Source organism: Melospiza melodia, chromosome 3 (genome assembly GCF_035770615.1).
Source record: "Melospiza melodia melodia isolate bMelMel2 chromosome 3, bMelMel2.pri, whole genome shotgun sequence".
Lineage (NCBI taxonomy): Eukaryota > Metazoa > Chordata > Aves > Passeriformes > Passerellidae > Melospiza > Melospiza melodia.
In genome coordinates, this window is record NC_086196.1 from 50,809,799 (window position 1) to 50,834,808 (window position 25,010).

Sequence of the window (25,010 nt, forward strand, 5' to 3'; positions counted from 1 at the left end):
TAAACAAATATGTTCAGCAATAGCTGGAACTAGAACAAATACAGGTCAATGAGAAGCAGAATGTAAGTTTTGTTTTCAGCCACAGGATTAAATTTGAAATTAAATTGTTGCACATGGAGAAGGATAGAATCTAGCACTAATTAATTACTGTGCAAATAAACACTGTAGTGTGAGCCTAAGGGCCTATTCAGATGGATTCCTTTTTGGTATCAAGGCTGTTTCTAGTTACAAATAGAGCATTTATCTCAGTTTAAATATTCCTGTGGACAAATGGAAGATACAGGAAGCCAAGGTGAATTTAGCAATCTTGCAAGTATGATTCCATTAGGGATCTGGACTCTACCTGGCAGTATAAGAAGTCAGTACTACTTATATTCAAGTGGTGTAATCACTGTTAATTGACATAAATCATGGAAGTGATGACACAGAAATGCATACAAAGAGAAAACACCACATGTTTCAGTCGTTGTAGAGTTATTAAATGACTCTATGTTGTTGAAGTCTTTGGCTACCTAAAAATGCCTTTAGCACTTACCTGCACTTCCACCACTGTTTAAGGCTACTCGTTATATAAGCACGTTGCTAGGCCAAATCTGCCTCCCCAAAAAACCTCTCCATTTAAATGGGGTGCATTTTGAAACCATTGACATGGCAAAATATTTAGCAGCCTACATTTATATTGCATCTAAAGGCCAAAGTGATGGAATTAAATGCTTCTTACAAAATGCTGCTATTAACCATACTGTGACCACCTAACCAGGCATTGTGAATTCTGAGGGTTTGCATCTCTCTCCTCATTGCTTCCAGCCAGGCTGAAAGCTGCCCTGCAGCTCACACTCACATGGAGGGGAAAAGATGCCATCTCTATCTATGCCACATTGCACTTTGCTGAGAAGAAGCAAGAGACCAGGTTGAAGCTATAAGGAGAATTCGAGGAAGGAATGGTATGAATAAGGCATGAATGATCTTAAAAGACAATTCAGTAAAGGCAAGGGAAGTGGACAGACACAATGCCAGGTCATGAGGTTTCTTGTAAACTCAAAGCTGTGGTGAAGTCATCACTGTATGTATCTACTTGCAAACAAGTCTCTCTGTTTTTGCAAAAGAAAAATCACCAGCATAGTTTGATAACATACTAATCTTTAATCTATAAAGAGGATTAATTTCAAAGTTTAACATTATAAAAGAATAACAAATACTTTTTAAAACAAAAATACAAGATAACACACAGTTGCCTTGGTTTCTCCTGTTGCCAGAGCTTAAAGTACACAATTTCTGGGATACAATTCCATTGCATATCGTGTTTCCTATTACTTCAGAATATGCTGGAATTGAAACGACACCTTTTGGTTCACAAAAAACTTTTCCAGGTACAAACTCAAGCAGGGTGCTATTATAAATAGCTGGTCACATGTCAGATCCTCCACATTATTCAAACAAACTGTAATGAAATCACTGCTTGCTGCTACATTCCTGCCTTCTCATGTCAGCTTCTAGATGCCAGTAGTCCTTCTACCACTGCATCGATCAACCCGGCTGCTTGTAACTCACAGTTGCTCAAGAGCAGAACTTCTTTTCATTTGGGTCCCCTTCTTTAGATTCACATCCAGAAGTTCTTATTCCCCTCAGACACACATATGAAAAAAAGGCATTGGGGGAAAAATGATGGAGAAAGTATGAAAACTTTTGAGAAGTTTCTTTAGTCACCGAAACAAAAGCTTCAGGCAGAGGCAGTGTGAAAAGCCCCTCCTCTAGTGGGCCCCCAGGCAAAGCCAAAGGGTTGATAAGGATAGCCAGGTGTAGAGGAAAAAGGCTTATCCTTCCCTGTCACAACAGAAAGATTTACAATTCTGACCCATACAAAGTCTGCTCCTGCTTTGCACTGACCATGGAAACATGCTTTTAAGGCCCAGGCTGAACCAGACTGGAGTGACACTACAATCTACCTTACTCCTTTTTGGTTTGCTGTGTTAACAATGCAAGTGAAAGCAAACAGGAGAAAAATCCTACCAAAACTTATCAATAAGGCACTTCAAAAATTGATAAAAGGATACATTGTTCTATAAGCATCCCAAGAAGAATAACTGGTTTTTTTTTAATCCATTAGTGGTTGTATTCTCATTGTATGATCTTTGGAAATTCTAGTAATTACAGTAAAAACAAAATGAAATAAAATATTGCCACCAATGAAATATCTGTTCAGTAAAAAACTGCAAAACCAAGTAAACAGCAATTTACACAATTCTCTCAGTCCTGCAAACCTGAAACATTCAACACTGCTTGGACAAAATTGAGAATACAGTAGATTTTTCAGCATAACTCTACTTAAATGACAGTATTAAGAAAAATAAGGCATACTATTGAAACCAAAAATACATAGGATCAGGTTTCTGTGCTACTGCTTGCCAAAAAGTTATTTTTTAAAAAAATTGTTTAAATGCAAACTTTTACATCTCCAACATGTTTAACATATTTCAGACAACAAAAGAATACACATACATTGTATGTGATAATTTTTCAAAACTAGCCATTACTTTTTCACAGATAAAAAAGAAAAGTCTGTTTAAATATTTCATTTCTACAAAGTGAATTTACATTTTTAAGTACAAAGTGCAAATACTACAGTTGTTTTTATTGCCTTTTGGTGAGGAAATCTCCCACATGTCAAAGAGATCTGCCTTGGATTAGAGTAAGGTGTTCATCCTTGCTTCTTCGAAACTTGCTGAAAGGAAGTTGGGAAAATCTGCATTATTCATGATGTTTTCAATTAGTCCAGCATAAAATTCGATCTCTATTTTTCAGCACTACCCATATTCCACTATCAGAAGACAGTTATGCATAAATATATATATATATATATATATAAATAAAAAAAATTCCTGCCATGTAGTCCTTCATGGGATCTACAAGCAAGGGTGTGAGCAGTATCTTGACTACTTACCTATAGCCCTTTAAATCCACACCTGTCAAACAAAGTTTTAGCAACTGCCTGGGCAAGTCCCTGGTTCAATATGCCTCCTATAGCATGTGATGTATAAGGAACAGCCTGCTGGCTGAAGTCTCACAAACAACCTGTGGTTTCCTTACAAACATTTTGCTAGGCTGCAAAAAGCAGCACTGACAGCGTGTGGGCATGTATGTGTCTGTTCGCTGGACAGGGTGGAGCTGAGCAAGGGAAATGTACCTGGCCACTACCCCAGTCCAGTCAGACCCATCCCCTATTTGACCTCTTGTAGAGCAACCACAGCTGTGCCACAGTTAGCATATTAGTGTTTCTCTGTCTGCTTTCTTTCATTGAGCTGTTTTCTCTACAAACGTGAAAAAACATGTGCTGACGCACACATAAGCATATATTTAACTAAACTGCTGCTAAATAATAAATAAGTAGAGAGTAAGGATTTGAGTGTGTGTCTCCTGAGTGGTGCCAATCTGATCAGGCCTTCTCAGATGGGTGGTTTCCTTTGAGCAGCTTCTATGCTTTTCAGTAGCTCCCTTTCAAGTGCGAACTTTTGTGATGAAAACCACCTTGTGCATTTGCAGCCATGTATTGTTCAAGTATGAAACTGCCAACAGATGGTTTTCTTAGCCAGCCTTAATGTAAGGCTATCCTTTGTCAGCAAAAGCTCTTAAAATAATTGATGCTGAGTCAGCAAAATTATTGGACAAAATTGAAAAACGTAGATGTTCTAAGGACACTTTTATTTCCAATTCCACAAGTCAGTATCAGATTACAAGAAAGGGGAGAGGGCTTGTCATGCTTCAACTGCAATGCACGTGTGCCAGTAATTGTCATTATATAATTAAAATAACCCCTCTAAAATGCTCTGGGAGTTCTGAAAGGATAATTGTTTTCAGGCTGTCTTGTTTAAGGTGTAAGTGATTTGTGGGGAAAACCTGAAAAATTAAGACCACAAACACTTGTTTAAACAAACAAACTTATCACATTATTGTAGCTGTGAGAATATTTTATATTCCATCAAAGGTATGTAGGAGGTTTCTGGTAAAAACCACAACCAATGTTGAGCTTGCCCTAGGAAGTGCAAACCTAACATCAAACAAAGCAGAGATTAAAAAAAGGGAGCAAATCAATAAGCAACTTTGAGAGGAAGATTTCTCTTGGCTTGTGGGTAGGTTCACCTGGGGTTCAGCTTCTAACAAATTAATCTAGCTTTATGACAGACAGGAAGACATTTACCACAGCTTGGGTTTTGGGGTATTTTTAGCCAAATTCCTAATTTCATAGGTGCAGCATTACCTGAGCTGTTCTTATAATATAGTTACATGAATAAATTTTAAACCATTTTATCATTAACTAATGCTTTTGTAGGCATTAATAATTTAGGTCCTCTAATACAATGAGGTATAAGAATAGTGTGAAGATGACTTTTTGCTAGACCACTCAAACTACTGGACTCACCAGTCCTCCTTTAAGACCATGCAAAAGTACTAGGAAGGTATAACAATATTGCCCAGAAAAAAAATTTTTAGCATAAATGGTTATAAAAATAGACACATACAAATTAAACCCCACTTTTTTAACCTATTTTCCTGGCCTTTCACTGAAGTCCCTCCTTCTCAAAGTGCACCTTTCTTTAAAGGGTTAAAAAACTCTGCTTTTGTGCCTTTTGCATCTCTGAACAGCCTGAGTAGTCAAACCTCCTTGGATGACATACACTGGTGCTATTTTGAAAAACAAGATCAAGTCTTTGCAGAAAACTGATTTTAAAAAAAATCTGGATTATGTTGTCAGGGCACTTGGCATTTTATTTTTTCCAAACATTCTGCAATTTTAGTTTAAACGCAATTAGACTGATGCAAATCCTAGTTCTTCAGCGTATTTTCCACAGCCAGCAAAGGCATCTGAAAGTGACAGCTCTTTTCATTGCACTAAGATTTTAAAAGCTGTTTTAAGCCATCATATAATAATGCAGTGGGGTTTCTGAACTGTATAGATTTTCACAGGACATGGGAAATGCATGGCTTTGTTCATTTCAATAAATGTCAGTTTGTGTTTATAGTGTGACACAAAGGAAAATTGGCAGAATTCAGCTAAAGTAAAAGTTAAATGAAGATGAAGCAGTGCACATTTAAAAGTGCATGGGAATGCTGTCATGCAGGAACGCAAAAGACTCAAGAGGGCTCAATTACACTCATCAAATTATCACATATGTCCTATATGTCAACTTACACTTTCCTAGGAACTTCCACATGCAAGCCTAATCCACTTTGCAAATTATGCACATTTACTCTGCACCTGTAATTGACTGATTTAGCTTTCCAGACATAGAACTTAATTGGGATGTTGCTCTACATTTTTCTGGTAGCTCTGCAGAAAAGCAGATTAAAGCAGTTTGAAGCAGCAATGATGACTAAAACCCCAAGAAATTCTTCCAGGAGAGGCAGAAATGGAGATCTTGCTCTCCTTAGTACCCACCTGCCTGCTGGATGAAGTGCTCTCAGTGTTGGTTCTAGGGACTGCTAAAGGAAGGAAAAGAAAACATTATAAATATGGTTTGTTAGTTATGCTCAAGAACTGAAGCCCTCATTCTGAAAAGCTAATTTTTAGAGCAGGGTAAGTGCACAGCTTTCAATAAATGAGAAAAAATATTTCAGACCTTTCATTGACACAGCTACTTTTTTCTTTCCTCAATACAGGTATTGCTTATTTCAAGGAGTTATATGAAAGTTGAACAAGAGCATGTCTTGCCAGTAAACATGTCAAATTTGCTTAATTTGCTTAGGGGATTGCTTATAGTCAAGGTTGAGCATTTCAAACTTACTAAGTCTTTAGTAGTAAATATAGTCTATTATCCCTGGCAGTAAAGGAGCACGGACAAGCAGAGTGTATGGAAAGCATTCACTTTGATTAAAGATATCAGAAACAGTTCTACAAAGCAAAAGATAAAAGATAAAAAGTAGATAAAAGATTAAAGGTATCACAGAAACAGTTCTACAAACCAAAAACATTGTTTACATTGCATCTGTAAAAGGACAGGATTATCACTGTTTTTTAAAATTTCTTAGATTCAAAGTCAGTCCCCAAAATAGGGAAAAATAAACCCCCAAAAAGCTAATGAATTTGCCAGCTCATGAATCTTCCCAAGCTAACTTGTGAGACTAGGGAGGAACTTGCTGTCTTGGTTTTCCATGTCAGTCTGTGAGTCAGACAAGCTGTACTGGAACTTAGGGAAAAAAAACTGGACCTTGAAAAATGCTACAGCAGCTAGCAACCCCATCAGAAAACCTGCTTTACAACTCTCTGGCTTTTATATTGCTTCAAATTATTCTCACACAAGAAACTTGAAACTCACACAAAATGATACAGAGCCACTTCCTTAGAGCAATTCTGACACCTCAGGTGACAAGAATCTCATATTTTCCTAGAGATGTAACTCTAACTGCAGTGAAGTGGTAATTGCTTTCATTTGTGCAAGTGAAAGAAGTATCAGAAAGGAATTTTTAATTATCAAGTAAAAGAAACAAAACAGAATAATGGTATTACAACAAAAGTAATTTTTGTTGTCCTGTCCTTAAAACTATGTGCTTCTAGTAAAGCAATCCGATGATTTGGTTAAGAACTTTTTTCCAACTGGATGCCATTAGTTTTCCAATGCCAAACTTCTGGGATTTTTTTTCCTTCCAAAGTTGAATGTTCTCATTATTGAATAGATTTTTGCAGAAGATCTGTTACAGAACTTCGGCTGTGGTAGTCACAATTTTTACTTCAGCCAAATCTGTGTGTGATCTCCACATGATTTCATGCCTCTTACAATTTTCATTTCCAAAACAAACAGTTTATCCTAATATTTTGGGGGTTTTCTACTGGAATATGAAGACAAAAAAAACTTGGGGTTTGCTTTCACTCTTGCTATGGCTTTCCTTTACTGCCTGTGTAGTGATTTCGGACCAAAATTTCATCCACAACAAGTCCTAAGAAAGAATGCCTGCTGCAGCAGGACAGAATTGTTTCACTTTCCACATTCATAGATAAAAAAATCTATCTGACCAAAAGTCAGATAGATAAAGATAAATATAAAGATACTAAAATTCATCCACTTTCATATTCTTTTTTTTAACCTTCATCATCTAAGTGAAAATTGGAAGGTATCATTATGAGGTCCACAAAAGAAAGCCCTAGGAAAAAAATTCTGGATTTGCTCAATACTTGTTTTGAGAGATCTGTTACTGTGAGCCATAGACAATTTACTTCATTAGTAAAATGCAGACCTCTTCTGCCTTTCCTCTTCTAGACTTGAACACAGCCAATGAGACCTTTGTTCCACTGTCCTCGCTTCATTTTAAGGTACCAGAGAAAACAATTTACCTATATTCATTCTTCCACCACTTCTTAAAGCATGGGGATCTACTGCTGCTGTTTAGAACTAATTTTTTTAAATTTTTTTCTCATTTTCAGGAATTGTGTGATTGAGCTCTGCAAGTTAGTTGTTCCCCTTCCTACTAGTTTGGCAGCAAGGTAAGGTGGCTGTTTATTAGCTGTTATTCCACCTGTCTGGCAGATGACCACATTCCTCTCTGCATCTCTAAACTACATTTGAGAAATGAGATTTCATTAGAAAGCTCAACCATGTGCTTCCTTCCAGGAATTCAAAAAGCACAAGTGTGATACTTCCACTCACTCAGAACACAGTTCTATACTAACACTAAACTGGCTTTTTGATGATTGTTATTATATCTTTTTAGGTTTCCTACCATAATACATTTAATGGTTAGAATCAACGGGAAGTTTTTGATTCTGTTGGAGCAAAGTGATCCAGAAGCAACTTTCTTGCCATCTGCCCTAAGCAACATCTGCATTAGCTGCAGACAGGTGCATTTTGTATAACTCTGGCACATATAAATATCAGGCTTCATAAGCTTTGAAGAATTTAGTGAAAAAGACAGAGAGAAAAGGTTCTTACTATGGCGTTTCTTTGTTTCTGCTTTACCTTCTTCTTTTGTTACTCCCAAGCAGCCCATTAATTCTTGAACTGACAAGGACTTATCGTTGTTCACATCACAGTATTCCACAAACTTCTTCACGCATTTTTTGGGCTTTGATTTCTTTCTTAGGAATCTCTTAAATGGCTTGATTTCCTTCTTGCCGATATCACCACTGGAATTTTTATCGAGCTGTTTAAAATACCAATGAACGACTCTCTCTTCCAGAGTATGATTTGGATCAGGCTCAGAAACACTGGAACAAGAAAAAAAGAGAATTTAGTCTTAATTCTGATAATGAATGCCTTTATTTCAGAATAGTTACATCACTTTCAGATGGCCATCACCATTGTTATCTAATATTCCCTGGTTTTGGACACTAACTTGTAGTGAATCTCTCTTTTTTTCACTTTGACCAACAATATGTTCAATTTTACACTAAGGGCTAGAATCTGCTTTTAGTGTACTCTCTGAAACCCTGTTGAGTTCAGCATCATACTCTGCAAACAGTGCTTTCTCCTTAAATTTCCCAAAACAGAGAAAAGGGGAGAGAGAAATAAAAGAGAAAAAGACTGTTTCATAGTCAGCAGATGCATAAAATGTGTGAAGTAACCAACTGAGGTTGATCAACAATCAGCACTGCCAAATACCAAAGCTCCAATTACAACCCATGATGGATTCTCTTAGAGCTACAACACCTAAATGTATTGAATTACAGGATAAGCTATAAAAATAAATGCTATCTCCTCAGATAAGTACCTGACCCACAGATGCCCTAAGTTTGACAGCACTTACACATTTTTAACTCTGCCTGTGACTGTTGACAGCATTGGTCTGTTTTGCAAGCAACTAGGAAGAATATGAATTAGGAAGGTAGCACACATTCAAGAAATAAAGCCTTGAGAGGAGAACAAAGACTGACACACAGTTGCACCAGCAGCTACAGATAAACCCTGAGCTGCCCTGCTGGGAATTCATCTGTCAAGTGTATCTCTGTTTAGTGAACAGTCCACAGCGGTAATTTTGAAGTAACTCTCCTGGATAGGTTCTTGGAAATTCACCCTTTATGCAGGCTCCTCAAAGCGCTGAACAATCTGTTCACCACTGTAGGAATCCTTTTAAAGACACACAAAAAGATGTGAAACCCACCGGCTGGAAGACAATGATGGATCAGAGACTGCGTGAACCATATCTGTGGACAATGCATCCAAAACACTTGTTAGGAACTCATTCTTCTTGGCCCCAGGACAACCTAGAAAATGAGATTTTTTTTTTTTTTATTCCAACAATAGTTTAGACTTTGAGATAGATATTACTCCCTGTACACAAATTTCCATAAATTGTGGACATGTTCATAACATAATTCAAAGAAAAGCACTTAAATTCAGGTTCATATCCGTAACAGAGCAGGATTAAAAAAAAACAACCCCTTGAACTGAAGCAAGTATGAATTTGTTTTGCATACTTTGAGTCCTTTTATTTAATTTTTGGCCATTATTTTTTTCTTCTTTCAGATGTCTTTAACATGGGTGTCACAGTTTGAAAAAAACAGCTTTGAAGCCATAAAAGTTTGTACATGATAGAAGACAGAAACATGGATTAGAAGTTGACAACACAATACCTATTTCAGATTTCCACTTTCACTCCTCTTATTTTCCACTGGCTTTCTTGACACACATATTTTCAATACATTGGTTTTCCTCTCTGTGAAATAACTCTTTGTGTCCTTCTTGGACAGGGGTTAACTAGCCCTGCATGGCACCTAGCCCAATCAGCTTCTGTTAGCTGGTACTTTGGTTCATACTGTGAGAGCCTGTGGTGATGCTAGATCATCCTCCTCATAATCACATTCCCCATGCTACAAAGTTCTTCTCTGAAACAAACTGACAGCATGTTTCAGACACATAATATGTCAGATAAATATATACTGAAAGATCCCCTCTTCAAGCAGCACAGCTGGAGCAGATAAATTCCTCTGACAAGCACATGGATGTTGACACATGGAGGTTTGTTTATACAATACACCTGCTTCCTCTCCTCTTCCCTAGAGCCCTGAGCCAAACACCAGGTCTTCCTCTAACCCTCCAAATAGCTGAGTTAAAGTATAGGATGATCCATGATCAGTGACATGGAGATTACAAGCTTGAAGCTAGAGCACACGGCAGGACTTTCAAAGACAATTCTGCGCTGGAAGCCACTTACTGCAGCTCTGTTTCAATATGAAAAAGGGAAATACTTTGAAGTGTTGTGGAAAAGTAAGATTAGTTAGTCAGTAGGGATTTTGTGTTTTACTACATTTCTCAGCAACCTCTGGAGCAGGCAGTAGGACTACATGAGCCCGAAAAGCTTCATCTTGCCCAGCAAATTATTTTTTAATACATCCCATGTTGATCCAAGGAAATAAACCTGTGTTACATTAGCCCTTGTGTTGCAGTCAGAATAGCTCAGCTATTATGTACAGCAGGAGTACCCACTAGATATTATTGCCTAACACATTCATGTAGTTATGAGTTCCTTGCCTTTGGCACCAAGGATATTTTGTTTCAGTAACTGTAAAAGGTATATAAAAGGAATTCACTGAGGAAAGTTTCACTGCACTAAAAGTACACATATGAAAGCAGTTGTCGCTCTGTTAGATATGTCCCCTTCTCCTTAGTCTTTAATCAGTTGTGGGGTTTTTCTGTCACAACTGGGAAAAAAAGAAAAAAGAAATGAAAAAAAAACCCCAAAAACCAAAACCAAACAATCCAGCAGCTATAAGTCTGAGTTCAGTGAAGCAAGCACTTCAATTTTCCCTGAAAGGAACGAAAGCTAGAAGGGTGACAAGATATTAATAAGGGAAGGACAGAAAACTGCACCAACAGGTTCCATTCAGTGCATGTTCTCTAATGCAAAGATTTTGCTGCCAAATTAGGTTCAGGCATTCCAGCCATGAAAGCAAACTGTGTGTTGTCATTTAAATGAGGTCACACAACTCTGCGAGCCACAAAAGCACATCTGTCCCGAGACGAGCAGGTAGAGGCAGGCAGTCCCTGTGCAGCAGGCACATCCAGCTGTGCCAGCATGCCAACCTGCAGGAACCAGCACTGAGTAACCCACTGAGCTCAGCGCTCCCTCCCGCTAGCAAGGACAGCACTGTGGGCCAGAGCTGGTTCCCTTCAGAGGACAGCTGAAAAGCCTCTCTGAGGATCTCCACGTAGGCCTGTCTTGAATGTTATGAGCTTTATTCATTTTGTGTTGGAGCTGTTATTACCAACATCAGCCAGAAGCCTAAATTCTGCTCCAGACTTAAGTTGTGAATTGATATAGGACTTGTGGAAAATGCAGAAAAAAAGACCTCAGCATGTAACAATGCAGCGCAACATGGAGCAAAGGCAATTTGACTTTTTTCTTTCTCTGTCCTTTTTTGGGATAGTTAATAATGTCCAATTTGATTTAGGAGCTCCACCATTTATGAGTATAATTCTGAAACATCTGGAAGAAACAAAAATCTGCTTTAGGTAGTTTCCACTGCTGTCCGGGGAGCTGCTGAGTGTACATATGCTACAGATATAGAGATCAAAATCCTCACTTAGCTTGCCATTTATGAGATACGGCTAAGCAGGGGAAGGTATCAACTTCTAAATTCACAAGAAATTGCAGGAAGAAAATTCCACAGTTTAAAGCCTGTCTCTGACAATTTTCCCTAAGAATAAGAAAGGTTTCTAAATGTGTATTTCATGAAGTTGCAATAACAGCTGACAGCAATAGAAATCTCATAGAATACAAAAATTGTTGTTAAAACAAACACAATCAGTTGCTGTGAAACATTCTAAATTACAACTCTACTACTTAACGTAAAATGACACCCCACAAAATCCTCATCAGTCAAATACAGAGAAAATATTCAGGTTCTCCCAATTATAAGTTTTGCTGACGTGTAGGCAATCACACAGCAATTTATCCCACAGTGAAATCTCTGTTCTTTGCAGGTGTTACTAACTCAGAATAATTCTCTGGAGGCTTCACGCTGAGCTTTAATTTTTCAACAAATTTGTGGATGGCAAGACTGGAGGAGCTTTAGCTTGATTGTAATGAATAATTCACTCTTATTGGGCTAAATACAGAAAGGGAAAGACTAGTCTCTTGTGGGAGCCTTATGCTTCTTGCTCTGGTATATAGGCTTCAGTTTCTTCTTCTCCAGCTGCCTGTCCTATGTGGATTTGACAGCTTACATACATAGTAATTTGTTGTTAAAGGGTGGAAGCTGAAACCACATGGAGTTAACATACAGGTTCAGAATGCAGACTGAAGTGTTTGCTTTAAGGATAGTGTTACCCAGAGTAAACCTTAGAGCAACAAATACATACAACAAATGACAGGAATACACAAACACCTCATTTCAGCTATAATATAAAGGAAATCGGAGAATCAGCATTATGCATTATATCTCTCATATACACACAACTCTCTATACATATAACTACTTTTAGCATTGAGAATGGATTTTTGAAGTTAAATCTGTGGGAAATTTTTCCATAAACATTCTAAAATATGCACCCTAGTGCCTTGGAGCTCCCTGCTTGGCTGATAATAATCTACTACTGTCTTGAAAGATTATCTTTTACAATATATCTGAAGTTACAGCTAGAAGAGCATTTTGTTCATTTTTGTAAAAATGGGAATCCAAGATATAAGATTTACCACCTTAAAAGGGATTGTACATTAATCTTCCTGCAAGAGAGGAAATTGTCTTGGGTCAGTCGCTCAAGTTATTAAAGGCATGACAACTTCCAATTAGCAAATCTAAAGTTTCTTTCTTATTCCCTATTTGCTAATATGAACATAAAGCTTAGCAGTGCACTCAAATACAATGACCAGTGAAATACCTGTAAAGATTCCAAGTAAGGTTTTGATCTGCCTAAAAGCAGAATGACCAGAACTATTATACTTCATTTGTACCTTTGATTTCACTGAAAAACAGTGTTATACAGAAGAAAAGAATTGAACAAAATTTTTCAGTGGTTATCCTGGCACAGTAGACAATAGAATAAAACCTTTTTTTCTTGGACATTTATTCTATACACACATATATGTATAGTCATGACTTTTTTTCTGTTGATCCATGTGAACCACAAGTTTGTGTTTGTGTTTGTCTAGACATGCTGAGAGGCCTCCTCATTTTTTTGGAGGACTTCCTGAGCTCTTCCTGACTCCCTTTCCAAAAAAAAAAGAAAAAAAATCCTTCAAAATATGAGCCTGGGAAGTTTTTATGCTGCTGATTACTAAAAATGATGGTCTCAAACCATGTCTCACAGTGACAAAGTCACTGCCTTTATAATTTTATTTAACAGATGGACTTGATGATCTTAGAGGTCCTTTCCAGGTCTTAAGAAATCTCTGATTCCATGACTCTATGCCTCATTTCAGTCTTTCCCTCACTGCAGCTTCTGGTAACTTCTCACAGACAAAGACTATCTACTTCTTTGTATCCTTGAAGGCTTGAGGACATTATTACCTCTCCTTGCTAACATCCCTCAGGTATTACAATTTTTAAAATAATTTTATTTTTTCTCTTAAATATTCATACAATTTAAAAGAATTAAGTTAAGCTCAGAGAAAATCTTCTTTCATATGTCCTTACCCAAAATTCAAAAATAAGTAAATAAAATATAATGGATGGTAGCTGTAAGGGGCTACTGATCCATTGCTTTGTAGGCCCAGATCTCCATGTCTTACAGGAAAGAAGCACTATTTCTCAACAAATGCAAAAGTAGATTTCAATTCTTAACATATATTTAATTTGTTGTTACTATTTTTAAATTATCTTTCTGTTCTAATTTCAAGGGACACACACACACTAAAGAGTTAACAAAGAATGCTCGCCCAAAGCCCTACCCTTCAACCTTAGACATTCATATCATACCAAAGTTCTTTGAGGGGGATTTGTTGAACTTGCTGAAATGAGATGTCTCACCCACAATAGTTATTTAAGTTCAGTATAAAGGAACCCATTCAGAAGGCATTCATCACAACCACCTGAGGGATTTTTTTTTCTTAGAATAGAGCGGAGTCTCCCTTAAAATGTTTCACTTCTTCCCTATTAACTGAGGAAGCCCAGACAGATAACTTTTATTCCCTGGTAGTGTTAAACAGGTTGTGATTAATTCTGTATGTGTCTGTGCTACAAACAGATTTAGGCTCTAACTACTCTCCTATTCTTCGGGAAAATGTGGAAGAAAGAAGGGATAATATTCATAGCAGAAACACAAGATCCTATAAGCAGCTTTTGCAGGCAACTGAGTGACAAAGACTAGGGCATTTGTTGATAGGAAAAACAGTCCATTACGTTTATTTCAGTTCCTGTACTATTATTACTAAACAAGAATAAGAAAATCGTTTCAGATCATCAAAGCATAAGACAGGCAATGTGAAATGGCTAACTTCTGAGGACTACTTTTTAGTTTGGTTTTCCCCCTATTAAAGACTTTTGAGAAATTAATTCCTTCTGGCTAACAGCTCTGAGATGTCACTATGACAACACAGAGAGATGAATCAGTTGAAACATGGTAATCCTTTCAGAGGCCATCCAGCCAAAAATCAATGCTAAAGTTGAGAAAGTCTTTGGATCTTATTTGCTATTCTTAAACATTCTCTTGTAGACCTTTATTATTCTAGGTTTGACTGCAAATAGGAAAAAAGGTCTAAAAATTCAGATCATAAGGAGCTGTGCCTCTGCTGTTTGACTGGATACAAGGAAACTGATATCTCTATTTGGCAGTCAATGCCTACAATATCTACTTCACTTTTAGAGGCCAAAGATGTCTCAGTATGCTGAGAAGGATCTCACCTTCTCAGCATTTAGATTCACAGTCTCTGTGCCAGTGCCAACTTGTAGCCTTTAGAGGCTCATCCCCTCAGGCTGAGCACAACCTGCAATGCAGCCATGTGGGTCAAGCTCCAGGGGAAGAAACGCAATGCATTTAACTGAAGTGCTGGCACAGTGACAGAATTCAATCATCCCACTGATTAGGACACAGAGAGAAGTGTTCAAAATTTAGAAAGGTACCCAAAAATGTGTAGAAGAGAAAAGCAACTAGATCTGATTTTCAAAACATTATACTTCTGCTTTATATACCATATTTGATGACTGCCTGGACTTGAGATAAACAGCTGGTACCTCTGACTGCAGCAACACTTTTAAGAATAGCTTATTAAACTGAAATATTTTGGAATCCCATTTTATATAGTATGACTGAATCTCCTCATTATCACTCTGAGAGTCTTAACAATTAACAATCAATACTGCTTAGAGAGTAAAAATGCAGTTATTTTCAGTAGACATTTATTACTTCCCATTTACTTGTATTTTCATCATGTTGTTATGTTTCCTCTCAGGAGAAGGTATGAAAGAAAACATATTTAATTACCTCCATTTAAATAACCATTAAAAAGGAAAAGCCATTACAAAGAACGTATGTTGATGTAATTATGGAAGTGACCTCAGAAATCAGGTGCATAATTTTGGTCTCTTGATGGAAAAATTGAACTACGGGGACTTGACTTAGTGGGGATGTTTTTTACATTACTTAATTAATCTAAGCAGCCTGCTCCTTGGAAAGCTTCATGAAAAACAGCTTTTTCTACCAACTGATGTTGATTTTAACTTTTCTGGCTGTCTCTTACTGAGACTTGTTACCACTGGAAGCATAAGCTGAAAATCCTCAAAGCACCCACTATCATCTAAAGCTGCAAAAAGGTCATTATTCAGACAGTAACAACCACTGGCCATTAAATTAGAAGAAGGAAATTCAGAGCTGTTGGGTCAGCAGCACACATTCCTATTAGAGTAGTTCTTTAAGAGTCCCTGCGCACAGAGTGGTACCTTCATGCCCACATGTGATTCTCATGTGTATACATAACACAGGATGGATGGAGATGGAAGATTAGCTCTCCATACAGATACCTTTTTGTGCATGATGGATCTTTTCAAACAGACCTTTGAAACACTGTACATTGCTTGTTTTGGCAGTTGTTTTTTTTGTTTTGTTTTGTTTTTTAAAAAGAACAAATAGAGATGGTACAGAGCAATGCCAACCTGTGGCACGCAAATGGAGTATTTCACAGAAGTAGTGACTTGGTGTCTCTTGAATCTGGAAATAAAAGCAGAGGCAGAACCACCAAAAGCAAAACTAAGTCAGCACTAACAGGGCCCAAAGCATACTGTTGGATGGTAGAGGATGAGATGGAAAAAATAAAAGACAGGGAAGGGAGGAGCAGAAAGGAGGAAGAAGATCTAGCAATATTGCAAGCAGTCATGTAAAATATCAGTCTTTGCCCTTGCCTTATTTTGCTCATACCTGTGAGTACTGAACTCACATTAAGACACAAATTTTCACCAGTTTTACCTGATTACTTTTTTTCTCCCTCCCTTCCATAACTGGCAAGTAACAGATTTAGAAATTGGATATGCAATACAGAGGGAGGTTAGAATTAATGGCAGGCAGGCAGGCATGGCTATTTTTTGGAACATTATATAGTGAATTGATTGAATCAGAATGGATTTTTACAGCAGTGATTAAAAGAGATTTATAAAATGGAAATCCTGGAAGTAGCTGAAGTGAAACAAGAGTCAGTAAGTACCACTAAAGCATTACTTGAACACTGTGGAATGAAACAGTCCTTGGAAACCTGGCATCACAAAAGTCTCCCTTTCTCTTTATGCAGTTTTTAATTTGGGATCTGCAATCGTGTTACCTTTCTGGACACCTTCCATTAAACATGATCGATTTCCTCTGCAAATATAATTTCAAATTTCACTGGCTCATCCTTTGCTAGACAAAAAGCTGTAAGATGACTAAAACAAAAAACATAAATACAACTTACAAATCCTCAATATGGAACTCTTACAAGGTATAAAATTACATAAGAATGAAATGCCCTTCTTCTTACATAAGAATGAAATGTTGAAAGAGGTGGGCATATTATGACAGACTGACTAGGTCCAGGCTCTAATAATTAGACACTATTTATTTAAGTTAAAGATGATGGCCCACTCCTAATTCAACATTACCCAGGGTTGACAGAGGTCTCTGTAGCTACAGCAGGTTCTCAAACCAACTTCCTTTGCAAATAGACCTCTGTTTGGAACAGATCCTCCAAGTCAAATGTAGTACTGTGTACTTCATTAAACAATAATAAACTAAATGCTCAAGTAATGATGAACTGGATTTAATCCCACAAAAAGCAGGCAACTGAGAACTAACCATGCTTAATTTGCAATTTACAGTAAGCACTGAGGAAATGAACACATCTTACTTGGTAGCAGAGATCCTACAATGACAGAAGCACAATGGAGCAAATTAAGGATGGAGATTAATGTAATTATGGTTCTAAAGTGTCTGCCAGGAAGGATGCAATGCAGCTGACTTCATGTAAAACAGTTTACAGTGTGAGGTTTGATTACAAAGTGCCTTGGGTCGCTTTACAGCAGGAAGATCCAATTCCATGATAACACTCCATTAAGGATTAGGAGGACACTTTCCTCACTGAACCACTACACTGTAGGTGAGTTTTCGTTGGGTACAGTGTGGCCTGTTTCCTCTGTGCATGTCCAGCATTCAGTCAGGTACTCAACTAAGGATATCCTGCAGCCATGCCAAGGACTGGATTTCCTTGTGTTTGTGCAGAAGCCCACCCTGTCAGCTTCAGTGGCTGTCATGAAGTGTAATGCCAACCAGGATCCCCAGAGTCAGCTGACCTGTTGGTACTAACAGGTAATATCTGAAAGGGCTGAGGAGACATTTCACATTATTGAAATGTGAAAAACAGTCAGGCTTATTGACTGTGGGACTCTACAGGAAACAAACAGAGAGGGAGAAATACCCTATCATCCCCTCCAGACATCAGGCATGGTCTACAAACAAACATGACCCCATTTTATACACAGGCTGACATGGCATGGCATGCTGCAAGACTGAGCCAGTGTAGGCAGTTAGGGCAGTGTGTGTGTACAGTTTCTGGAGCAGGCCATGGAATCTCATTTGTTGATAACACAGCAATAGAAACACACCAGCTAGGTTCTCAGGTGTCTTACTCTGTGCTGCTGAGTGAATGGAGAGAGAGGGAAACAAGACATTGTTTTATAACTTGTGCCCTGGGTATTGAAGGTGATAGGGGAAAATTCAATCTGAGTGTACAACAGCAGCATCCCAAATGCTCAGACCCAGCACAACTCAGTCCTTCTGGAATACTAACCTGACTTGCAGCCACACATTTTGCAACAGTGCTTGCCTGTTGGTGAAGGCAACTGAAATAATGACTCTGTAATTCACACACCCCACATTTCCATTCTAACTCTACTGGGAATAATTCTCTGGTATAAATACACATATTCTAATGCTGATTTAGTATGCAGACGTCCTTTTCCATTACAAATGAATGAATGTAAAAAACTTTATTCAAAGCTAAGAAGCCATGCTCCATACCTACAGACAACAAATAATGTGAATTCCAACGCATACAGACTTTCAGTCTATGAACTTCACATGACTAAGGTAAACAAGCCCTATGCAGATGACTTTAAAAGGGTTCACATGCTAGATTGTCAAAAATCACTTGGTGTTCTACTGCTGACTAAAACCAGGAGGCAAAAAAGAGAATGTAATGAGCAGGAAAAAAAAAAACGTAAACAATTAAACCTTTAAAAATGCCTAGGATTAGATCAAGAAATTCAACATGTATGTGTGGATTACAAGAAAAAGGCAAACAGTTACAACCCATCCATTTCTATCAACTGATATAAGTACATTTGCAGAGGATTTAACAAGTTTCAATTATGTGTGCCATTGCAGAGACTAGAGCTTAAGCCAGAACAATTTTTGTGGAAAGAACATGAATATATGGTAAGGGCAGTGAAAGTAGGAGAAAAGCATGGAAATTGGAGAGAACCAGGTAGAAAATCAAGGGAGAGAAGAGAGACATGGAAACCAGTGGAGAGAAAAACTGCTTGAAGTTCCAAGCAAACTTGCAGCCTGTGCACTGACACAGACACCTCCAACAGCACTGACAGAATATTAATCTTCGTCCCCCATTCTCCCCCAAACAAAACTGTGATTCACTGAGATAGCTCTGGCATTCATTGAACTGGCTTCTGGTGATTTTGTTTTCTCTGCTTCTGCCAAAGTCATGTGGATAACATGGCTGAATCTCTGCATCTTTAGCTGCATTTGCAGGGACAGAAGGGTTTTATATCTTCCTATTGCTTCTGGCACTCTTGGTATGTGGCCACGAAGTAGCTCTCTCTCAGCCTGGCCAGGAAACAACAATTCCATCATGTGGAAATAGTCAGGATTGGGTAGTTTATGTTTTACTCTGGTGCAAAATCAGCTTTTTAATGCCTTTTTTTTTTTTTTTTTTTTAAGAGCAAAACACCCTATCCCATCTTGGCCAAATAGCTTGGTGATGAGGGCACGCAGCTGAGATGGAGGAGACTGAGGTTCAACTCCCTGATCCAAACCAGACAGAGCAGGGAGTTGAAACCTGGCTTGCTGTTATCCCAGTGGAATACCCTAATCTCTGACACTAGAGAGTTAAGTTCAATTCCCTGCTCTGTCTGGTTTGGATCAAGCATTTGAACCTATGTTCTTTCCTCTTCAGCTGAGTACTCTAATCATCAAGCTATTGTGTGTCCACAGAAGGGTTCCTTTTGCTGTGAGCAAACCTTCAGAACAAAGAAAATGTCAGAAGCCATTCCTATTGCTACATTAAAACATTTTCTTCAGCAGAATTACAATAGCATCAGAACTGGACAGCGTGTTCTTTAAGTCAGGGCTTCATCCTGCATGGCACGAAGAAATGCAAGCAGCATCTTCCAAAAAGCCTGGCAAGTGTGTCAACAGAGTTTTCTCACTAGATCAAATGAATTCATGAGCTTAAAGAAAAGCATGGACTTCAGTGCTTTGCTGGACAAAGGCACTGTACTTCATAGTCTGAAGAGTCAAATTTTCAGTAAAATTTTTTTTGCCTTGCATGTTTTGGTCTTGAGTCTTGTTGCCTCACCAAAAAACAGAGTTGTGTGAATGGATGCTTAAGCAGCACTTTATCATTCCTGTATACAATAAGCCACTGCTTATAACCTTTTTTTAGCAAATAAAAAAGAGAAGCCTGTTGTTCCAATATAAAAACACATTAAGTCTGCTCAGTTTTATTTTCTAACTTTCAATCCATTCTATTTAAAACTGAGCATTTAAGCTTCACTATTATTCAATTTAAATATTTCATTTAGAGGACATTAAAAGAGTAGACAATACAATGTCCAGTGGTATAAAGTTGAATTCAGAGCACACTGGAGAAAACAGGCCACTGGAGGTAATCCAATACTCAGATGCCATGGAAAAGAGTGGGGAAAAAAAAAAGAAAACATTATTTATAGGGGCCACTATTTATTTATAGGGTACTTCAGTGGTTCAACCTCAACCTGACAATTTCCATTCACAACAGAGAGCACAACCTTAATTCATCACTTTTGTTTTTCATTTTCACAAAAAAGGTTTTACTCAATTGTCTAAATTTTGAATAGAAAAGGAATTTGGGGTTCTCACACAAAGCCCTCAAAAACATCAACAAACTTATTGAGTCGACTTAGTAAAGCACCTAGGTTTGTCTATAATATCGAGTGTATCTTGAGTTGTTCAGATGGAGCAGAATCAATCTGATCTACGGATTTCGTGAATGTTTGAAGATAAAAACATCTATCAAGGCAAGGGGAAAGGATGGGAGTTCCAAATTCAAATTTTACAATCATTTTTTTAGTGAACTTTATTTAATCTTTTTTCTGGTTTTTCTGCATGAAAAGGATCAGTTTTCATCTCTCAAGTATTTGAGAGATTCCATTAATCATGCTGATACGTTTGGAAATGGTTACCAGGAAACAATGAAGAAGAATATAAATGCCTAGCTATCAAAGCCCACTTTAAGAATAAATTGCTCTTCTTTTATGACAGGCATTTATCTGTTGACTCTACTAAAAATATAATGAGTATAGAATGTTCTCACTTTATCTGCCCCATATTACAATGTTCTGCTTTATCTGTAAACAGAGATAAATCACTATGAAGAAAACTTGGGGAATTAGTCTTTTGCTGTTGAAGTACAAATTTTGGTTGGCAACAAGAAAATTAACCCAATTCCTACCTGTCTCCGAATTACAAATGTTACTAAGCAAAAGTTCTGAAGTTAAACATCTGAGAGAGAAAGAAAAATCTGTGTGAGGGAGCTTGACTTGAGCCCACGCACGTGGTATGTATCCTAACTTTAATAAAAAATTTTAAAAATCATTTGTAAAGAAATACTTTTTCTAAAAAAATGTATTCCTTTCCTATTAGCCAACCTATGAGTTCCATCTAAGACATAAGGCATAGAAGGTACCCTTCTCTTTCTGCCCAGTGGAACATCTTTGGAAATTCATTGTAGAAAAAGGAAAAACTTCAGCATCAAGACATTCGCTGTACCCCACAATGAGCTCACCTTTTGTATTTCACCTATATAATGACAATTAGATTAAGATCCAGTGGGTCTGGTTTTTTTTCACTCCCCCTCCAGAAAACCACATTTGATTTCAAATGAAGAGTTCAGGTTTAATAGATTCATTCAGGTAATAGTTTTATGATAAGAAATTCATGCCTCTCCTTTCATATTAAACCAGAGTTTTCTGACCTACTTCTCAGGCAGGTTTCCTTGGGTGGATTGTAAAGAATCAGAGCAGTTTATATCTATTCACATTCCTCCTTCCCTCGCTGCCTTCCACACAAAGTGACTATCAAGTGAAGCCTGTCTGCAAGATGCCCCACAGCCAGATATGAAGGAGAGCTAGCAACAACAAAGCATTCACCCAAACGCTCAGCTAAGCCTCCAAGCTTAAATCTCAAGCAGCTAAGGAATTTGACAAAACAAGGTTTCACTGTAGAATAAACCATACAGTTTCAGTCTCCCAGAAGAACCCTGCTTTCCCAAATAACCCTACTTTAACCAAGCCACTGCTTTAACCAACCTGCCCATGTCAAGTAAATTAATGAACTTAAAAAGTAAAAACAACTCCCAACGAAGAGCAAGCCCTGTTTTTATAAACATCAGAAATGCCAGCACCACAGCAGTGTGCCTTCTTTTTTACCAAGCCATACAGGGAACTCTAAATTAAAGCCCAATTCCTGTACCTTACATGCCCAGCCACCATACTGCACATTAATCTCTCCCCTCGATTTAGTTGCCAAGTTTGCAATAACACTGTGTGATGCATGCCTAGAACCATGAGCTTGGTTCCAAGAAAACTGTGTACCCTGTTAATGCAGGGATCAAAATAGCTGTTTAAAGAAATTAATTTTTTATAGGAAGTTCAAGTAAGTGATTTTTTTTTTTTGCAATCCCTATTGGATTAAACTTTTCCTATTGACAATTACACCTAGTGAACAAAATGCTACACTTAAATCCCGGACAGCTCATAGAACTAATGAAATGGACTTGTAAACATGTGAGACACAGATGTTGTGGCTCTGCTTGCCTTCATTCTTTTAATCAAGAAGGAGGAACAAGGGAAAAAGAAATACAGCAGACAAAAGTTGAAATCAGCATTGTGTCCAAGCAAGTGGACAGTTGAAATAGAACACATGATTTTAAACAGCTCATAACAGAATAACAGATTGGCATGTCAGTGTTTGCAAAAAAAAAAAAAAAAAAAAAAAATTAAATTTAGCCCAGTTTACAAGGGAAGTTTCATGAAAAAATTAGTAAAACTTCAGGAATTCAGAGGACAAAGTATTTTTATATAAAGGAGACTAGCTTCCTTTGATTCAGTAGGAACCAAACTAAGTTCAGAGAATAATTATTCCTTTCAAATTTTGACATTAGGATTGTATATCTAATATTAATTATTTTTATCCATTACTTTGGTTCAAATTGATATGGTAATGTCAGTAACACCTAGAGCATGAACTCCCTGTTGGTGCTGTTTATGAAGTTTAGATGACCCCAACTTCTACAGTCCAGCTGGTGTCCTAATTATGATGAACTATGCTTTGCACAAAGCTGATAGGAAAACTTGGATCCAGCTGAACTACTAAGGAGGAAGGGAGATATTTACCAAGAGCTCCTAATTAACTAAGTGTCCTGGCTTGCCAGCTGTAAAAAAAAACCTTTCTGTGTAAAGAAAGTAGTCCTTTGATATATATATAGCATACAATGCATCAATCACATTTTTTTCAGAAGCAATCTTCCTGCTTTTCTAAGACAAAAGATGCTGAGACAGTTTTAAGGGCTGTAAAATAAAATGTTCTCTCATGCTTAAGTATGCTCCAATTTTTTTACTGGGTCTGCATGAAAAATCTGAAAGATAAGTGTGCAGAGCAAAGTGCTGAAAAATGGAACCATTTCTAGTGCTGTACATGGTAACCTATCACTCGGTAGCTTTCAGACACGCAGAAATCACTGAGAAGTGGAGAGTGTGGGTATGCTCAAGGAGTCACATTGTACATGCAGTGAACACAACATCACCTGAGGCTGTTGAGCTCACTGACACAGCGGAGAGTAACTCTTCTCCCTTGGAGGAATGTGTCACAGAACCAGCTCTAGGCAAAAAAATGTAGGCACATACTTGTGCCTAGGGGAAAAACAGGCTGGTCAGGGCAGCTCATCCCACTTCTGGTAGGGGAATAGTTCAAAACCTCTGCTAAGTCTCACTGACAGGAAAGTACAAAAAGAGCTCATTTATCACACCTCACCCCCAGCCCAGACTGATGCCTGTGCAAGCTGGCCGCTGCCATGTGTGCAAGGAGCATGGGAGTCCCATCTCAGCACCGTGGTGCACACAGACGGTGTCAGCCCAGCCTTGTGTCCTGCAGCCCCTCCAGAGTCTGGAGTTTGAGCTGTCTTGCTCCAGAGTAGGAGAGAGCTGTGGCAGAAGAATGAACGTCCACTCAAACATTTGGAGAGAAGAGGATGTGAAATCTTCCCTCCAGGTCCCAGCATCCCTCCCCAGGACGTCAGTGTTCTCAAGAGATACCTGGATTGAAATACTGACACTCCTTGAAACCTTCTAATGGCACTTGCTACTGAATCCCACATATTTCCTTCTGTGAAATAAAAAGCAAGCAAAATACTAGTATCAGAGGGTTCCTTTGTAGGTATCCTCTCCTAGTTATTGGTTTTCTTTATACCATTTTACACCCTAAGAGAACTTGTTACTGTGAGACTATTTTCAATTCAAAGTAATGAATTAGAAGCAGAATTTGAACAACAGTTTTAGAGATTAAATAAAATAAAATTCATCTTTAGAGCAAGTAACTGCCAAGCATACAACTACAAACCTACTTTCAAGAAATTATCTATGTAATCATCTTGATATCAACAATTGAAAATATTGGCAAAATATGTATTTACTTTTTCTATTCTTAATACAATTATCCAATGAATTTCAAATTTCTCATAACAAAATCACTGCTCTTATATTTGCTCTACTTATATATAGTAGAGTCAACTTGAGTGAGGCTAAGTAAAACTGTGATTTCTTTCTCTAAGGTGCATCACAGTAATTCATTAAAAAACCACAGAGATAGGATAGAGCTCGCAGAATGGCTTTGATTCATTTCAAAACATGAGAAAACTACTGAGAATATATATGGAATATATTTGTAAGTAGAACCTGTTTATGAGCCTTTCCTAGGAGTGTGAGTTGAGAGGCATAAGAGCATCTCTGTCTGTAAATGTGAATTTTAGTATAAATACAGATTTAAATTTAGTGCTATGTTAGTTATCATATAAACACTTCTAATCTAGATAAATCAGAAACATATTATTCCTGTGTTATGAAATTACTAGCACATATAATCCAAAAAGCACAAGAAGAAATTACTATACACCAATGCACCTTCCTAAACCCTGTACAAGTACATGTTATTTTGGGAAAAAAGAATTCAAAACTCTCTTGTGTAAATATTTCAGAGTGTTTAAGATTTTATTAGGAATACTTTTGTATCCTTCCAGCTCTTTCTTTGATAGTGTGAATTCAGCTATACAGATCTCAGAGAGAGACAAAAATTCTA

General features: G+C 37.6%; 1 protein-coding gene across 6 annotated transcripts in view; it reads right to left on the bottom strand.

Moving 5' to 3' along the window:
* Positions 1-1,123: 1,123 nt before the first annotated feature.
* The window catches only part of SMOC2 (SPARC related modular calcium binding 2), a 138,081-nt gene continuing 114,194 nt past the window's right edge, over positions 1,124-25,010 (bottom strand). For 2 of the 6 annotated variants that reach the window (XM_063151707.1, XM_063151711.1), the window contains exons 10-13: positions 9,088-9,190; positions 7,920-8,194; positions 5,435-5,475; positions 1,124-2,722 (exon numbers count right to left, since the gene is read on the bottom strand). In XM_063151707.1, coding sequence (XP_063007777.1) covers positions 2,699-2,722; positions 5,435-5,475; positions 7,920-8,194; positions 9,088-9,190 — 443 coding nt within the window. In that variant the 3' untranslated portion in view covers positions 1,124-2,698. Of the gene's footprint in view, positions 2,723-5,434; positions 5,479-7,919; positions 8,195-9,087; positions 9,191-25,010 lie in introns of all 6 variants that reach the window. The other 4 variants (XM_063151706.1, XM_063151710.1, XM_063151709.1 and 1 more) reach the window with 3 other exon arrangements.